The sequence below is a fragment of the Saccoglossus kowalevskii genome, chromosome 12 (genome assembly GCF_978046115.1).
Source record: "Saccoglossus kowalevskii chromosome 12, keSacKowa6.1, whole genome shotgun sequence".
NCBI lineage: Eukaryota > Metazoa > Hemichordata > Enteropneusta > Harrimaniidae > Saccoglossus > Saccoglossus kowalevskii.
In genome coordinates this window covers 10,136,615-10,151,485 of record NC_140652.1, presented here as the reverse complement: position 1 = coordinate 10,151,485, position 14,871 = coordinate 10,136,615, and the positions used below count along the sequence as shown (strand labels likewise).

Here is a 14,871-nt window from a genome sequence, read left to right as displayed (position 1 = left end):
TTGATTTGTTAATTGAACAAAACAAAAATTAAAAATAAAATAATATAATAATAATAAAAACAAGTTGAAAAATCAGATTGAAAAGACAGTATCCTTATCGAATGATATAAGTTCATTAGAAAGTCACGAAAATTGTATGGAAAGAAAAAGCAAATGATGCTGTAAAGAAGAAGAAATGTAATTCGTAAATGGACTGTCGAAATATTTGATTGGATTGTAACAAACGTTATCCAAAATAATTGGAAAATCGTATATGTTTGATAGAGAATCGTGAAAGTTTGTCAGAGTGTTGAAAAACGAAAGTTGAAATAGTTAGTTGAAAAGTCGCAAACGACTGAAATGTCATGAAAGTTGCTTGAATTGTCAAAAAGTTGGCTGGGAAATGTTGGAAAATGCCAACATTTAGTTCTAATTTTAATATTATTTTAATGTAGAGAGTATTAGAAATGCAAAAAAAGATAATAGTGAATTAGAGGATAGAGATATATAAATTCTCAAAACTACTGAGAAAAACAAATTTGGTTCTTTTATTTTCGTTTAATTATTTCAAACAATCCAGCATATTTATATATGCGCATATTTTCTATAATTCAAAATGACCTTTGATTTAATTATCTTCAACGATACTCTCCATTTGTGTTTGTCAGCTGATCAGTCAAAAGTAAAACCGTCTGTGTATTCAAATAATGTTTTAGAAATCTACACATTCACAAGGAATGTCTCGGATATTTTCCTGTACACTGGCTGATAATTTGTTTGCCATCAAGTCCTAATATAACCTCCTATTGGTATGGCTGTTGTTGTTGCACCTGTGGTTGGCCCGTACTCTGGTTGTATGTCGCAGAAGCTCAAATGGAGTGTCACTATACCCAGGGAGGAAGAGTGTGTTATAAGACCAATAAAGAGGCAAACCCACTACTCCTGGGTAAATATGCCACAAGCTTAATGTGAAAGCCAAAGGCACTGTACCCTGGGTTAATGTGCCCTAGGCTAATGGCAGGGGTGTGGGTGGGTTCGTGTTGGGTGGGGGCTCAAAGCCACTGTAACTTGGGTGAATGTGCCAAAGACTATTGGAGATGCTAAAGCTCCTGCATACTATATATATATATATATATATATATATATATATATATATATATATATATATATATATATATATATATATATATATATATATATATATGGGGGGGGGGGGGTGACTAATGCTCTCGTAACATAGCTGGGTGTCCAAAAGACATGGACAAAATATTATTCATTTTCTTGTAGACTGGCTGGTTTAGCGTTTCCATAATTCTATTTCATTCCTCCTTCTAACCTTTTCCTAAACTGATAATTTCAAATAGTATATTATTCGCAGTCAATATTTCAACTGTGCATTGATTATAGTAAAAAAATAATTAAATTATTGACAGTTTTAAGCGCAATAAGGCAGAATCCACAAATCTAGGCTTATCGGCACTTTGAAGTATTACTGTATAGTACCCAGCATAGCTCTTCCCTTATGCTATTATACTAGATTCCAAATGATAACACATGGCATCGACGAGAAATTTCATCATCGGCAATTTCAAAGGGCAACCATAAGTCATCTGTATGCATCTCTTGTCAATAGTTTTTGCTGTGACAGTTGCACATTTCTGAATGAAATTCACCAAAACACTTATAAATAAAGAATTGAGAGAAATTATTGTTTCATGAAAAGTAGACGTTTATTTTGTAGTTTTTATAAGCCTTAACAACTTCTTCTAACAGCATTTTAGGAATTGCGCGTTTTCCAATAGATTTGAATTAAGAAATTAATTACTTTTACCTTGTTAATGACATAAAGCAACATTTTGTAATTTTGTTATAGAAAGGAACCATTTATTTTTTCTGCCAACTATTGGAACAACATTCCCACAATTCCAATAGATGAACATAAATCAGATTAAAAGTGACGTCATGGGGTGTCCGATTCAGTCAACGTAATTGTGCCAATAGCTTTATATCAAAAACATCGGTTGTCGTGAAAAAAAATAGGAGAGCGCCCCCTGTTATGTATTTTAGCATAAAAGTGATGCCAAGCCAGCATTCACAGCAACTTGCAGCAGCAATATGAGTCTCGGTAAGTACTAACAGTTTTTCGCCACAAATTCTCACTCATTCTTTCATAACCAACCGATTGTTTATATGTTTTGTTCATTTAGCATAGTATTACTGGCGTATCGTGCTATTGTTCACATATTGAATGAAAACAGCGTGTCACATATTATATCATGACTTGTCAATGTCCTATTTCCAATGTTTGACTATTATTATCTTCATAGGTTTTGATCACTGAATTGAAATTAGTTTCTACAACGAATAGTTACTGCGATTTACCGTGTTTTCGAATTACAGATTCACGCTTCAAGATGATGCTGTCTATTGTATCTCTCGTTATTATTGGATTATCATGGGTAATCACACCTGTTGGTAAGTTTGGTATCTTCCTCTTCCATGTTTACTATTACATGCAATAGACGTAGGATACATTAACGGGGAAATCAAGATGTGTGTATGTTTCTCTTATATTTCGCTAGCATAGTAACACCAAAAAGTGAGAAAATCTGACTAAGTATTGTTAACAGTTTAACACATGAAACGGTATATTACCGTGATGTTCATCAATATATGTATTTCAGAAATGAATGAAGTTACACCAGACGGGACGTACACAAGCTGCAAATGTCTGAAGTACGACATATTCTGCCAGAATGACAAATCTACATGGGAATGGGCAAAAAACCATTGCGAGAATGCCGGTGGTTGGCTAGCAACTATTGATAAGCAGTCCACTCACCAAGCTATTCGGCAGATCATCTATGCTGATTTAGATAATAAAACTTGCCATAATTATGGGTTCTGGATCGGCTATTATGATCCACGCCCGTTACCAAAACCGACGCGTCACAAGGCAAACCCCGATCTCTTCACATGGGTAAAAGTTGATGAGCCGTGTACGCAGTTTGTAAAATGGGAAACAGACGAACCAAACGACAATATCACTGAGCATCCCGACGGACAGAACTGCGTTCAATTATGGTAAGAACTGTAAGAAATTGATTTCTACATAACATGTCTTATTGTTAAATCAGGATTAGTTCAAAACATGGCGAGCTAGTTTTTACATTGGGTTAATTTCCGATAAAACCACAAATCAATTTATGAACTAGATAAACTGTTTTAAACAATTTGAATTACAGGTATAGACCGACAAAACGTGGTAATTTTGATGATGAGTATTGCTATGAGAAGAAAGGATATGTGTGTATGTTTGAAGTCGGTAAGTAAATTAACTCGATCACTAGATTTAGGTGAATTACTGACGTTTATAATTAGTAATTATTCTCGGAATTGGCATCAATGCGTTCAGTGTTACAAATACCATGGTTACAAATACCATGTGGTCAATGCAGTGATGACGGAAGATAATGGAACACTATTTCAGAAGTAACAACACGTTTGCACCTGAGGTCAATTATTAAACACGGAATGTTGAATAAAATTATTAGGGATCGATACGTCAATTTCCACAAATATTCTATTATTGATGACTGCGTTTGACACAATGATGGCCGTTATCATTAGGTACACATGCATCATAACAAAGAACAATGTTTTCGCACACACATATGTGTACATTGTTATTTTGAGTAGTAGTGAATATGGTTTGAATAATACATTACTTTCATCTCTTGCAGATTGCCCATGTGCCAACCCATAAACCAAATATTCTGTAAGTGTAAGAAACGCATGATGCCGAATTCGTTAAATATTTGAACACGACTATGGACAGTACTCGGTTCTTTTTTTTTCTGTATTAGCATTAATGCAGTGAGAAAGTTTAGATCAGCAATAAACCATATATCATAAATAACCTTGATTGTATTTTTATTTATACCTGTTGCCACTTCAGTGAATTGTTTTTTGTTAAAATATTATTGTTGTTGCCAATGTTTCGTTGAATTATTATTGTTGATGTTGTTGTTGTCATTTCGTTGAATTTGTATTGTTGTTGCTGGTGATGTTTTTGTTGTTGATGTTTAATTGAATTATGATTGTTGTTGTTAACTTGTATAGAATTCACAGTTTTTGTTTGTAGTGAAACTTTCACTAGAATTAAAACAACAGTCTCCGATATAGTGATGTCTCAAACTACATGACCGACTCAGGATACTGTCCTTTTTTTATATTTTAATTTATCATCAGTTTCAGTCATGGCATGCAATGCTAACAGTTTGGTTTTTGCAAATACTGGGTGCCCTCTAATGAAATTGTTTGCGGATCTCGGTCTTCCTTGATCTCACACACATATTATTATATACAGTTATGGGCTCATACCACTAATTTAATTTCCATAGACGACAATGTTAACATATGACAAGATTGCTATATGAAAATGATAAACAAAATTGAAAACATGGCTCAAAAATGGTAAATCAACATGCCAGTAATCAACCACATGAAAAAAGCTAACATGTTGTCCAGCTCAAACTCTTACAAATCTCAGGTAAACAAGACACACCTACTGTATTTGGATTGCACCTAGAGAAATCACTGGAAAAACGCCAAGATTAGAACATTCAAATACACACAGAATAAACACAGCCGCCCAGTAGTGAACAAAAGACCACACCTTTGACCCAGGTGATTACGCCCTCTAACAGCGACCACCTGAGAAAAAATATTTAAAGGATGTCATTGGTTCTTACAAGGCATTTAAATTGATTCGAGCCACCATTGGTTGATTAGTGACATGAGACCTTATGGGAGAGATGGTCCGAATGAACTCTTACCCTGGTAAGTTCACAGAACGAAGTTTAACACAAAACACAAGTATTTCGAAAACCATGTATGGTTTTGGTGTAGCAAACTCGATTAATCGACAATCAAAAAAGTATTGTCTCCACGGATGCCAATAAATAAATAAAATAAAATAAATGTGACTTACAACAATATTACAAGACACACAGGTTGGTAACGGGTCGGAAGATGACTATATGACATCCACGTTGAAAAATAATATAAATATTTCCTCAAAAAGTACTGTTGTCCTGGGACTATTTTGACAGGCTCTCACACGCAGAGCTGCGTCACTTTAACACGGCTATTCAAAAACTAACAAATTAAAATATTATATAACTTGCTGTCAAAATCATGAGGTTTAATCATGATTTTATTCAAAAAAAAGCAGGTTCTTTATATCAGAGATTATCGGCACTTTGAAATATTGGATATAGAAATAGTTCACGTCTTATTTAAACACTACAGATCAAAGGATAACATATGATATAGATGGGAAACATCATCATCGGTACTTTCAAAAGACTGCCATAAACCATCTTTATGTATCTCTTGTCACCAGTCTGTAGTTGTACAGTAACTAAATAAAATACAGTCAAATGTTGCCTAGACATGAACTCTCCCCGCCCCTGCTTCTTACCCTCGTTTGTTACCCCTCCTTTTTCCTCGCCCTCCCCGTGCTAATTCAGTTACTACATAATTAGGATTTGTCTTTTAATTGTAATTTGAAAAAAAGAAACATAATTAAATTCCAAAAGCATCACACATAATAAGGCAGGTTTCATAAATCAAAGCTTATCGGCACTTTTAAATATAATTACTAACTGCAATACGATCTAACATAGCTCTTGGCTTATGTCAGCCTACTAGACATCAAACAACAACACATGGCATACCCGATAAATGCCATCATCGATACTTTCAAAGAAACGCCGTAAGTCATTTGTATGTCAACAGTCCGTTTTAGTTGTGACAATCGTCCATTTGATAATAAAATTCACATTCCTTAGCACATAATTACAAATTAACAGGATATTAAGTAATGGCCAGAGATAAAAAAAAAGCTATTGTGTATTTCAGAGAGTATATATGTGATGTTATCCCGCAACATCTGACTACTATAATGGGTAGACCAATTATTGGTACAGCCAGCTAGGTATTTGTTTTTTTCTAACCAAAGATTGTCAGTAGATTTACAGAAAACTGTTTACTTTGACATGTTTTGATTGCATTTTGTATGAGTGAATCACAAATCATCATTTCGCCCGCAAAAGATTACTCCAAAATCACCTTGCAAATTGTGTTTCAAAAATATATAATAGAGGGCGTTCTATCAAAGCAACGTAAATGCCCAAGTACCTCTCTACCATAAACATTGCTACTCGTGACAAATAATAGGACAATACCCCCCCCCCCCCGTTATGCACTTTAGTATAGAGTACCAAATCAGATTTTACAACAACTTCTAGGGACAAAGGAAATACCGGTGAGTACTAACAATTTTCACATTCTGTTCTCACACATCCCACTCCAATTAAAGTATATATTTCATGACAAAGGAAGTACATCTATTGATTGTTTATATGCATTGTTCTTTGAGCGTACCGTGCTATTGTTCACATATTGAATTAAAACATATTGCATATTATAACCACCATGGCTCGCCAATGCTTCGGCCATTCCCACTGTCCGATTATTATATTCTATCACCGAATTTATTTCTACGACGAACAGTTTCTGCATGTTCCGAATTACAGATTCGCGCTTCAAGATGATGCTGTATATTGTATCTCTCGTTATTATTAGATTATCACGGGTAATCACACCTGTTGGTAAGTTTGGATCTTTCCTTTTCATGTTTACTATTACATGCAACAGACGTAGGATACATTTACGGGAAATCGAGATGTGTGATAAGCAGACAACCCACCAAGCTATTCGGCAGATCATCTATGCTGATTTAGATTACGTAGCTTGCCTTAATTATGGATACTGGATCGGCTATTACGCAAATCACCCCGCAGAGATCCGCCACGGCCCGATCTCTTCACATGGTTGCATGTTGATGAGCCGTGTACGCAGTTCGTAAGATGGGAAACGAACGAACCTAACGACAATATCAAAGAGGATTCCGACGGACAGAACTGCGTTCAATTATGGTAAGAAATGTAACACATTGATATCTACATAGCGTGTCTCATTGTCAATCCAAGTTTATTTCAAACAACACGTGATGGCAGCTTTTATATAGCGTTGATTTCGGAATGAAATCATACTTAAATTAATTTGTCGACTAGATAAACTATTGGATACAATTTCACTTACAGGTATAGACCAAGGAAACGTGGTAATTCTGATGATGAGTATTGCTCTGAGAAGAAAGGATACGTGTGTATGTTAGAAGCCGGTAAAAACATTAAATTGATCACTAGTTTTAGGCGAAGTACTGATCGTTTAAGGTCAACTGTGCTTGGGTATATTGTATAATGTATTGTTATTCGTACATGATTAGTAATTATTCTCGGAATTGCCATCATTGCATCCACTGTGTCAAATAACATGGTTACATAGATGGTGTCTCACTTTCTCTCATCGAGATCTCGAAGGCAATTTGCATACAAGGCGAATTGTTAATTTACATATCATGTTTAAACGACTCACAATAATCAATTTGCACAAATATTCTATGATTGGTGGTGCGTTTGGTGCAGTAGTCGTGAATATAATTTGAATAATACATTATATTCATCTTTTGCAGATTTCCCATGTTCTGACGAATAAACACAACACTGTACGCAGACATCAGAGCATGCTGTATTAATTACATATTTGACAGATGTCTACAGCTAGTATTTGGTTCTTTCATTTCTTCGTCAGCATTAATGCAGTGGAAACGCTCATCTGCAATAAACCTATATTATTTCATGAATAGCCTTGTTTGCCATTTTATTTCTAATGGTTTAAAATTTTGGTGAATCGTCTTCTTGTTGAATTTCTATTATTGTTTGCAAATTTTGTTTCGTTGAAATAGTATTCTTTCTGATGTACAACGCAAGAAGCTGATCAGCTTGCATTCGCGCCAATCGCTGGTAACATCATGACAACACACGAAGTTATATCTATCAATGCACCCAAACACTATATGAGATCGTGTTTGCTACTATCAAAAGAAGTTGCAAAGGTGTTTGGTACCTGGGCTGTACTATTTGGCTAACACGGCAAAAAGCAATGTCAATATCAGTTAGTGACCACAAATAAATTAACGTTAATTAACGCGATTAATTGTGAAATGAATTGATTATATCTACAAGGTAAATATATATAATGACAAGAAGTCAATCCGATAATATATCAAACAGGTATGTGACCGAAACTTCCGTGGCCGAAACCTTCGGGGTAGCAAATAGTGGCCGAAGCTTCCTAACTTTCTGCATTCAATTTACTCATTCAGTTATGGCTATATTTGGTGAAACAGAGGCAAGAGTGAGTATCATTTAAATATTTAATAAATGATGAAAAATAAGCTGAACTCACAGCAATATAATCATATAAGTCATTGGTTACTTTTCTTTAAAGAGAACACTGACGCTTTTTGACTTGTTGCAAGTTTTTATTTCACTGATATCAACAGAATATGTCAACAGTATGTCCCTATTTTCAATGTTGCAGTGAGTCATCTTTTATAATTACATGCTGCATATGAATAATTCTTTGACCTAGATGTTACTTGAACTTAACATTTCCAGTATTACATATTGTTCAGAACATAAGTATTAGTGACTGCATAAATATGACATTAAGATAATATCACCTTATCAGGTTTCACCTGGTTTAGCTGTCGAAGACAGTTAATAGATAACTTCGCACGCATTTGAATTGTTTTGTAATAACAATAATTGGTTTAACCTAGCAACACGACTTTGCTGCCCATTATTGCTAGTATCACACATTATCGCAACTACGTTAGATGCACTCAAAAAGACCGAAGAAAGTATATAATTTGAATACCGTTTTAACGCGACAATGTTGTCAGCGGGGTCGGAAGATGACATCCAAAACATTCTGTTATTAAACATTATTAATAATATCTCCTTATACAATACTGTTGTTCCGGTACCGTTGTACAAGACCACTGTAGGTCGCCCGATTGACCACATACACTCGAATCGCCATACGAATGTGACAAGTAAACAGCCAAATTCGAAATGACTAGACAATTATATTTGAAAAATTATTTCTTTGCATTTGATTTGTCTTTATATAGGCATCAGTTGTAGTTAATAATTACTTATTGTTTCGAAATACTGATACTGTGTTCTTAAGTGCTTTTCTGTCATTTATTCAAACGTCCACTGTGTGGATTGATATATTTTTTTTACTTGACACTAGAAGGCCAACCAGAACATGATATTTCTTGAATATAATGTTGTTTAGTTTCAGCCTTATATAATATATAGTTTTCTTTATCCTGTAATACTGTGTTTGTAAATATTGTGATGGATTTTTATGAATCCACACTATAACGGCTAAATTCAGTATTTTCAAGATCAAAACAACCCCACTTTGGATTTTAGTTCCAGCGTAAGGCAATGTATCTAAAACTGGCTGAAACCAGTTTAGACTGCTGCTACTTTACACCCATTTTTCACATCTCTGTTTGTTTAAAAATGAAAAACCATAATAACACCTAAATAATATCGTAAGAGCGACTATCCGTTTAAAACCACACTGGTAGGGGCAATATTTGAGAGGATAATCCAGCTAAAAACGTCTCCCACAATTACATGGCCTCGTTGTCGTCAAGCATGGCATCACCGCAAAATGTGTCAAAATAAAAATTACATTTACGAACGCCAATCCCGCGGTGTACTTAGTTTTGTATGGTCTATGCTGCGTATATAACCGTACTGGTGTCAAACACTCTCAAACAACCACACTCAAGTGTTTTAGTATGTCGCATACGACCTATTTACCACTTCCGTGTCACTGAGAATGTTCTAGAACCGTACTGTGTCTGGGTGGAATATTCTAGATTTTTTTTAGAGAATGGTTGAATCGGTAATAGAACACCGTAGGAGGCAATAGAAGGTAATGGAACCTTCTAGAAATTGGTAGTAAGTTCCAGACTCATTATTTATGCTGATGTAATGGTCTATTTATAGACAGTGGGGGTATATATAGGGGAGTTGTTCAGCACTGAGTTCAGATCGGAGATCTCGTTGAATTGTATTGGAGTTTAAGTATCTAGTTATTGGAGTAGTGGAGTTTTACCGCGTTATTGTACTTGATGTTTGCAGAGTATAATAATACCAATACCAGTTGAAACCTCATCTGTTGGCTCCGTGTTCGTATTTTATCATCGCCGCCAGGGAAGTCTTTCTGTTACTGTTGCCATTTTGGTATTTGAACCATCACACCTGTACTATACCAATTACGGTAATATTACGTTGCGTGTGGCATCTGGGGGCTCGTCCGGGAACAGTGGAGACATAGAAGACAACATGGCCGGCGGGATAATAGATATGTCGAAACAAGAGTTGATGGAATGGGCGGATGAACTGGGAATGACTGGAGAAGACAAAAGGAAATTTATTTTGGAGCAACTAAGTTCTCAGCGGGCTAACAGACTTTAGAGATTGCTCGAGAGGAATTACAAAAGGCACAGAACCGATACAAGTGTTACTATGATCGTAAAACGAAGAAGCGAGTGCTTAAGGAAGAAGATAAGGTGTTAATTTTGCTGCCAACTGACAACAACAAGCTATTGATGCAGTGGAAGGGTCCTTATGTGGTGGAGCAGGTAATAGGCGAAAACGATTATCGAGTGAGGGTAGGTGACAAAGTGAAGACGTATCATGTAAATATGTTAAAGTTGTATGTTGAGTGGGAGACGTCACCTCAACCAGATGGAAGTGAGACAAGTTACTCACCAAATACGGCCATAGACTTGATGAATGCTGTGCGCGCAGCTACAGCGGGGTGCAACGAGTCAGATGAAGAGAATGCTGTAGACGAAGATGATCTTCTAGAGTTAGGAACTTGTAAACCCAAGGAGTCAGGTAAAGATGTTCAAATTGGTACAGACCTGACAGAACACCAGAGAAAAGAACTGGTGGATTTAGTCAATACTTATGATAAGGTGTTTACTGACTTGCCAGGAAAGATCAAGACAATCAGTCATAAGATTGACCTGACAAATCATACACCAATACGATCTAAGCCATACTCACTACCATATGCAATAAGGGAGAACCTTAGGCAAGATATTGAAGATATGTTAAAAATGGGAGTAATCAGGAAGTCTACATCACCCTATGCGTCACCGGTGGTGATTATAAAGAAGAAGGATGGATCGAATCGCATATGTGTAGACTATAGGAAATTAAATAAGGTCACTGTAACCGACCCTGAGCCAATGGTAACAACAGGGGATATATTTCAGAGGCTACATAATAGTAAGATCCTGTCAAAAATTGATTTAAGTAAGGGTTATTGGCAGATACCAGTAGCTGAAGAAGATATACCAAAGACAGCATTTGTTACTCCCGATGGAACTTATGAATTTTTAAGGATGCCATTTGGAATGAAGAATTCGGGAGCTACTCTGGTGCGGGAAATCAGGAAATTATTGTCAGGTATGGAGGGGGTTGGAAGCTATATAGATGACCTGATAGTTTATTCAAGCTGCTGGGATGAGCATGTTCATGTATTATCTGAGTTGTTACAAAGACTAAGGGCAGCGGACATAACAGCTAGACCATCCAAGTGTGTTCTGGGTGCATCATCAGTAGAATTCCTGGGTCATGAAATTGGACACAATTGGGTGAGTCCGAGTCACGACAACATGGAAAAAATTCGAGAAGCGCAAAGACCAGCGACCAAGAAAGGTGTCCGATCATTCTTTGGGCTGGTCAATTACTACAGAGACCACATCCCCTTATTCGCAACTATTGCAGCACCCCTGAGTGATCTACTAAGGAAAGGACAACCCAACAAAGTTGTATGGAGAGAGGCCCAGGAGAAAGCATATAACACTTTGCGGGAATACTTATTAGGCAAACCAATTTTGAAGTTGCCAGACCCACAGAAACCATTTGTGTTGCGGACGGACGCGTCTCAGGTAGGAATTGGAGCAGTACTTATGCAGAATCATGGTGAGAAGCTTCATCCAGTTGCGTATGCAAGTAAGAAGTTATCCGATGCAGAAAAGAAATATTCAACTGTAGAAAGAGAATGTTTATCCATTGTATGGGGCGTGAATAAATTTCGCCTATATTTAGCCGGTGTGGAGTTCATTTTGCAGACGGATCATAAACCATTGTCTTACCTGGATAAAGCCAAGTTTGCAAATGACCGAGTGATGAGATGGGCGATGACTCTGCAAGGATATAATTATCGTGTTGAGGATATTCCTGGACGGGACAATGTGGTAGCGGACTACCTGAGTAGATTGATGGACTGAGGAACTTTTGAACAGTATAGTAGAATGTTATTCGTTTATGATTATATTTCATATTTTATTATATTCTACTGTATGTGATTTTCGAATTTATGTACTCAGAGCTTTATTCAGCTCGATTTGATATATTGTATTGTTGTTTTATTTGAAATTGTTATCATATTCGTATTATTGACGTCGTTGCTAGTCATGAAATATTATATGTTATAATATTCTTGAGAGGGGAGGCATGTCGCATACGACTTATTTACCACTTCCGTGTCACTGAGAATGTTCTAGAACCGTACTGTGTCTGGGTGGAATATTCTAGATTTTTTTTAGAGAATGGTTGAATAGGTAATAGAACACTGTAGGAGGCAATAGAAGGTAATGGAACATTCTAGAAATTGGTAGTAAGTTCCAGACTCATTATGTATGCTGATGTAATGGTCTATTTATAGACAGTGGTGGTATATATAGGGGAGTTGTTCAGCACTGAGTTCAGATCCGAGATCTCGTTGAATTGTATTGGAGTTTAAGTATCTAGTTATTGGAGTAGTGGAGTGTTACCGCGTTATTGTACTTGATGTTTGCAGAGTATAATAATACCAATACCAGTTGAAACCTCATCTGTTGGCTCCGTGTTCGTATTTTATCATCGCCGCCAGGGAAGTCTTTCTGTTACTGTTGCCATTTTGGTATTTGAACCATCACACCTGTACTATACCAATTACGGTAATATTACGTTGCGTGTGACATAGTATAGGTCTTGTTTATTCAAACAACTAAAACAAAATAACTGAGGGCGCTATAAAAACTCTGGAAAAACTAGCATACAGCCACAGTCCCTCTATCCCCGGCCTAGTCATTGTATTAGGTGTGAATTGGCTTCCTTCCCTAGCAAAGGCGTGTTGCGGGAATGCGCAAAGCATTGTCACGTGATCAGTACACAGTCGGTCACTCTTTTTGACATCATTGCTATGTGTTTTTCTACAACTTAGATGTGTATTCCAGAATTCGAGCTTTTTCACATAATTTTTTAATCAGGATATCTCTATAAGGTCAAATTTTAGCTGGCGAGTAGTTCTTTAATTTATTCATTTTTCCAGCAGCGACACATATTCGCAAAACATTTTCATACCTTTACCCAAACATTTTTCGTGTTTGACGTTTGGGGTGATTGAAATGGACGCTATTTTATTTACCCTTCTTCTCGGCGCAAAACCAATATTTGTCTTCGATTTTTACATTTTATGATCGAAACATATAATAAAAAATTGGTGGGCTGATTTGTTATTTGTCACACCGCATTTTATTAATGTTAAATTGGGCGATTTTTATGGATGCTCTTTTCGATCGTAAATACAAATGACGACGTTTTCAAATGAGAATGTACGCTATTCAGAGCTGAAAAAAATCATTTATATACAAAAATTGAAGCATTGTTTCATAATGGTGTGTCGAATAATGTCATTAGTTGTTGTATAGTTGACTTGAATTGTTATGATCCCAACGAATCAGAAATATGACAAGTTTTACGATTGACCACGTTATCATAAACGACGCCATTTTTCATCCATTTTTACGAGATTTGTTTAGCGATGTCAGCATGTTGGTACGCGCCGTTGTTTTCCCTATTACAACTAAAAGATGAAAACAATTCCCGATATTAATCTTTACATGACAATATCTGGATGTTTATGAGTTGGTAGGCTGGTTTTGATACCTATCAGGGTTCAAAAACGCAAAATTTAATAGCGCTAGTTTTGTTTACATGTTTTGTTTACGTTGTAGTTGCCTGTAATTTGAGGTCAAAGTGAAGTCATACAATGAGGTATCGCTTTGCATGACGGTAAATTTGGCGATTTGAATGAATATTCTGACGGTTTCGTAATCTGTCTGACTTCCTGACACCCTCGGCCCGGGTGTGAATGGATTGTTTACCTTGCAATGCGGTTCAAGACAAAAGAACGCTAGCCGTGCTCAGACCGGGGATATAGGGACTGTGGTACAGCACACTTGATAACAAAACAGCAGTGGCATGGGGGACACAACTTTGAATTTATGTTAAGCCAAATTGTCAACTTGAAGGTAAGAAATAAGACACCACTGTAAACAAAATTGTCAAAAAAAAACAACGTGTGGATCTTCCAAGCAGTTTGGAAACCTGATCTAAAAGTTATGTTATTTATACAATGGGCCCTATATTAATCAGACATCCCATAATTGGCAATTGAAAAGTACGACAAAAGATCATTATATAATCGGCATAGAAGACAGTGGTTCGATAATTATAAATAGTAAATTCAATACATATTACGTTCAGTTATCTGCAATCTTGTTATTCACAAATAACCCATCAAATTTGTTTAAGCTTATCGGCGCAAAAGCTCAAGGAATGTACCATGGCACTGACGAAACAAATACGATCAAAAAAAAAAATAAAAAAATAAAAAAAATACGGCCGGCGTCAAATTAGATGAGAACAAAGATACGTCAGCGACACTAGGTTTATGTCATATATCGTAATGTATCAGTTTGACCCTAAAACGCTAACGTGAAGTTTACCTATAACGGCAGGCGATGCTTTTATGGATTATGGTGTTCTG

At 36.2% G+C, this 14,871-nt stretch overlaps 1 protein-coding gene across 1 annotated transcript; it reads left to right on the top strand.

Annotated features, from left to right (window-relative positions):
• The first annotated feature begins 2,075 nt into the window (after positions 1 to 2,075).
• LOC102808954 (C-type lectin domain family 19 member A-like) lies at positions 2,076 to 3,898 on the top strand. Its single transcript, XM_006815347.3, has 5 exons — positions 2,076 to 2,104; positions 2,380 to 2,454; positions 2,664 to 3,063; positions 3,225 to 3,304; positions 3,723 to 3,898. Exons 1-5 carry the CDS (start codon positions 2,095 to 2,097, stop codon positions 3,743 to 3,745), a joined length of 588 nt encoding a protein of 195 aa, XP_006815410.1. The 5' UTR covers positions 2,076 to 2,094; the 3' UTR covers positions 3,746 to 3,898.
• The last annotated feature ends 10,973 nt before the right edge of the window (positions 3,899 to 14,871 follow it).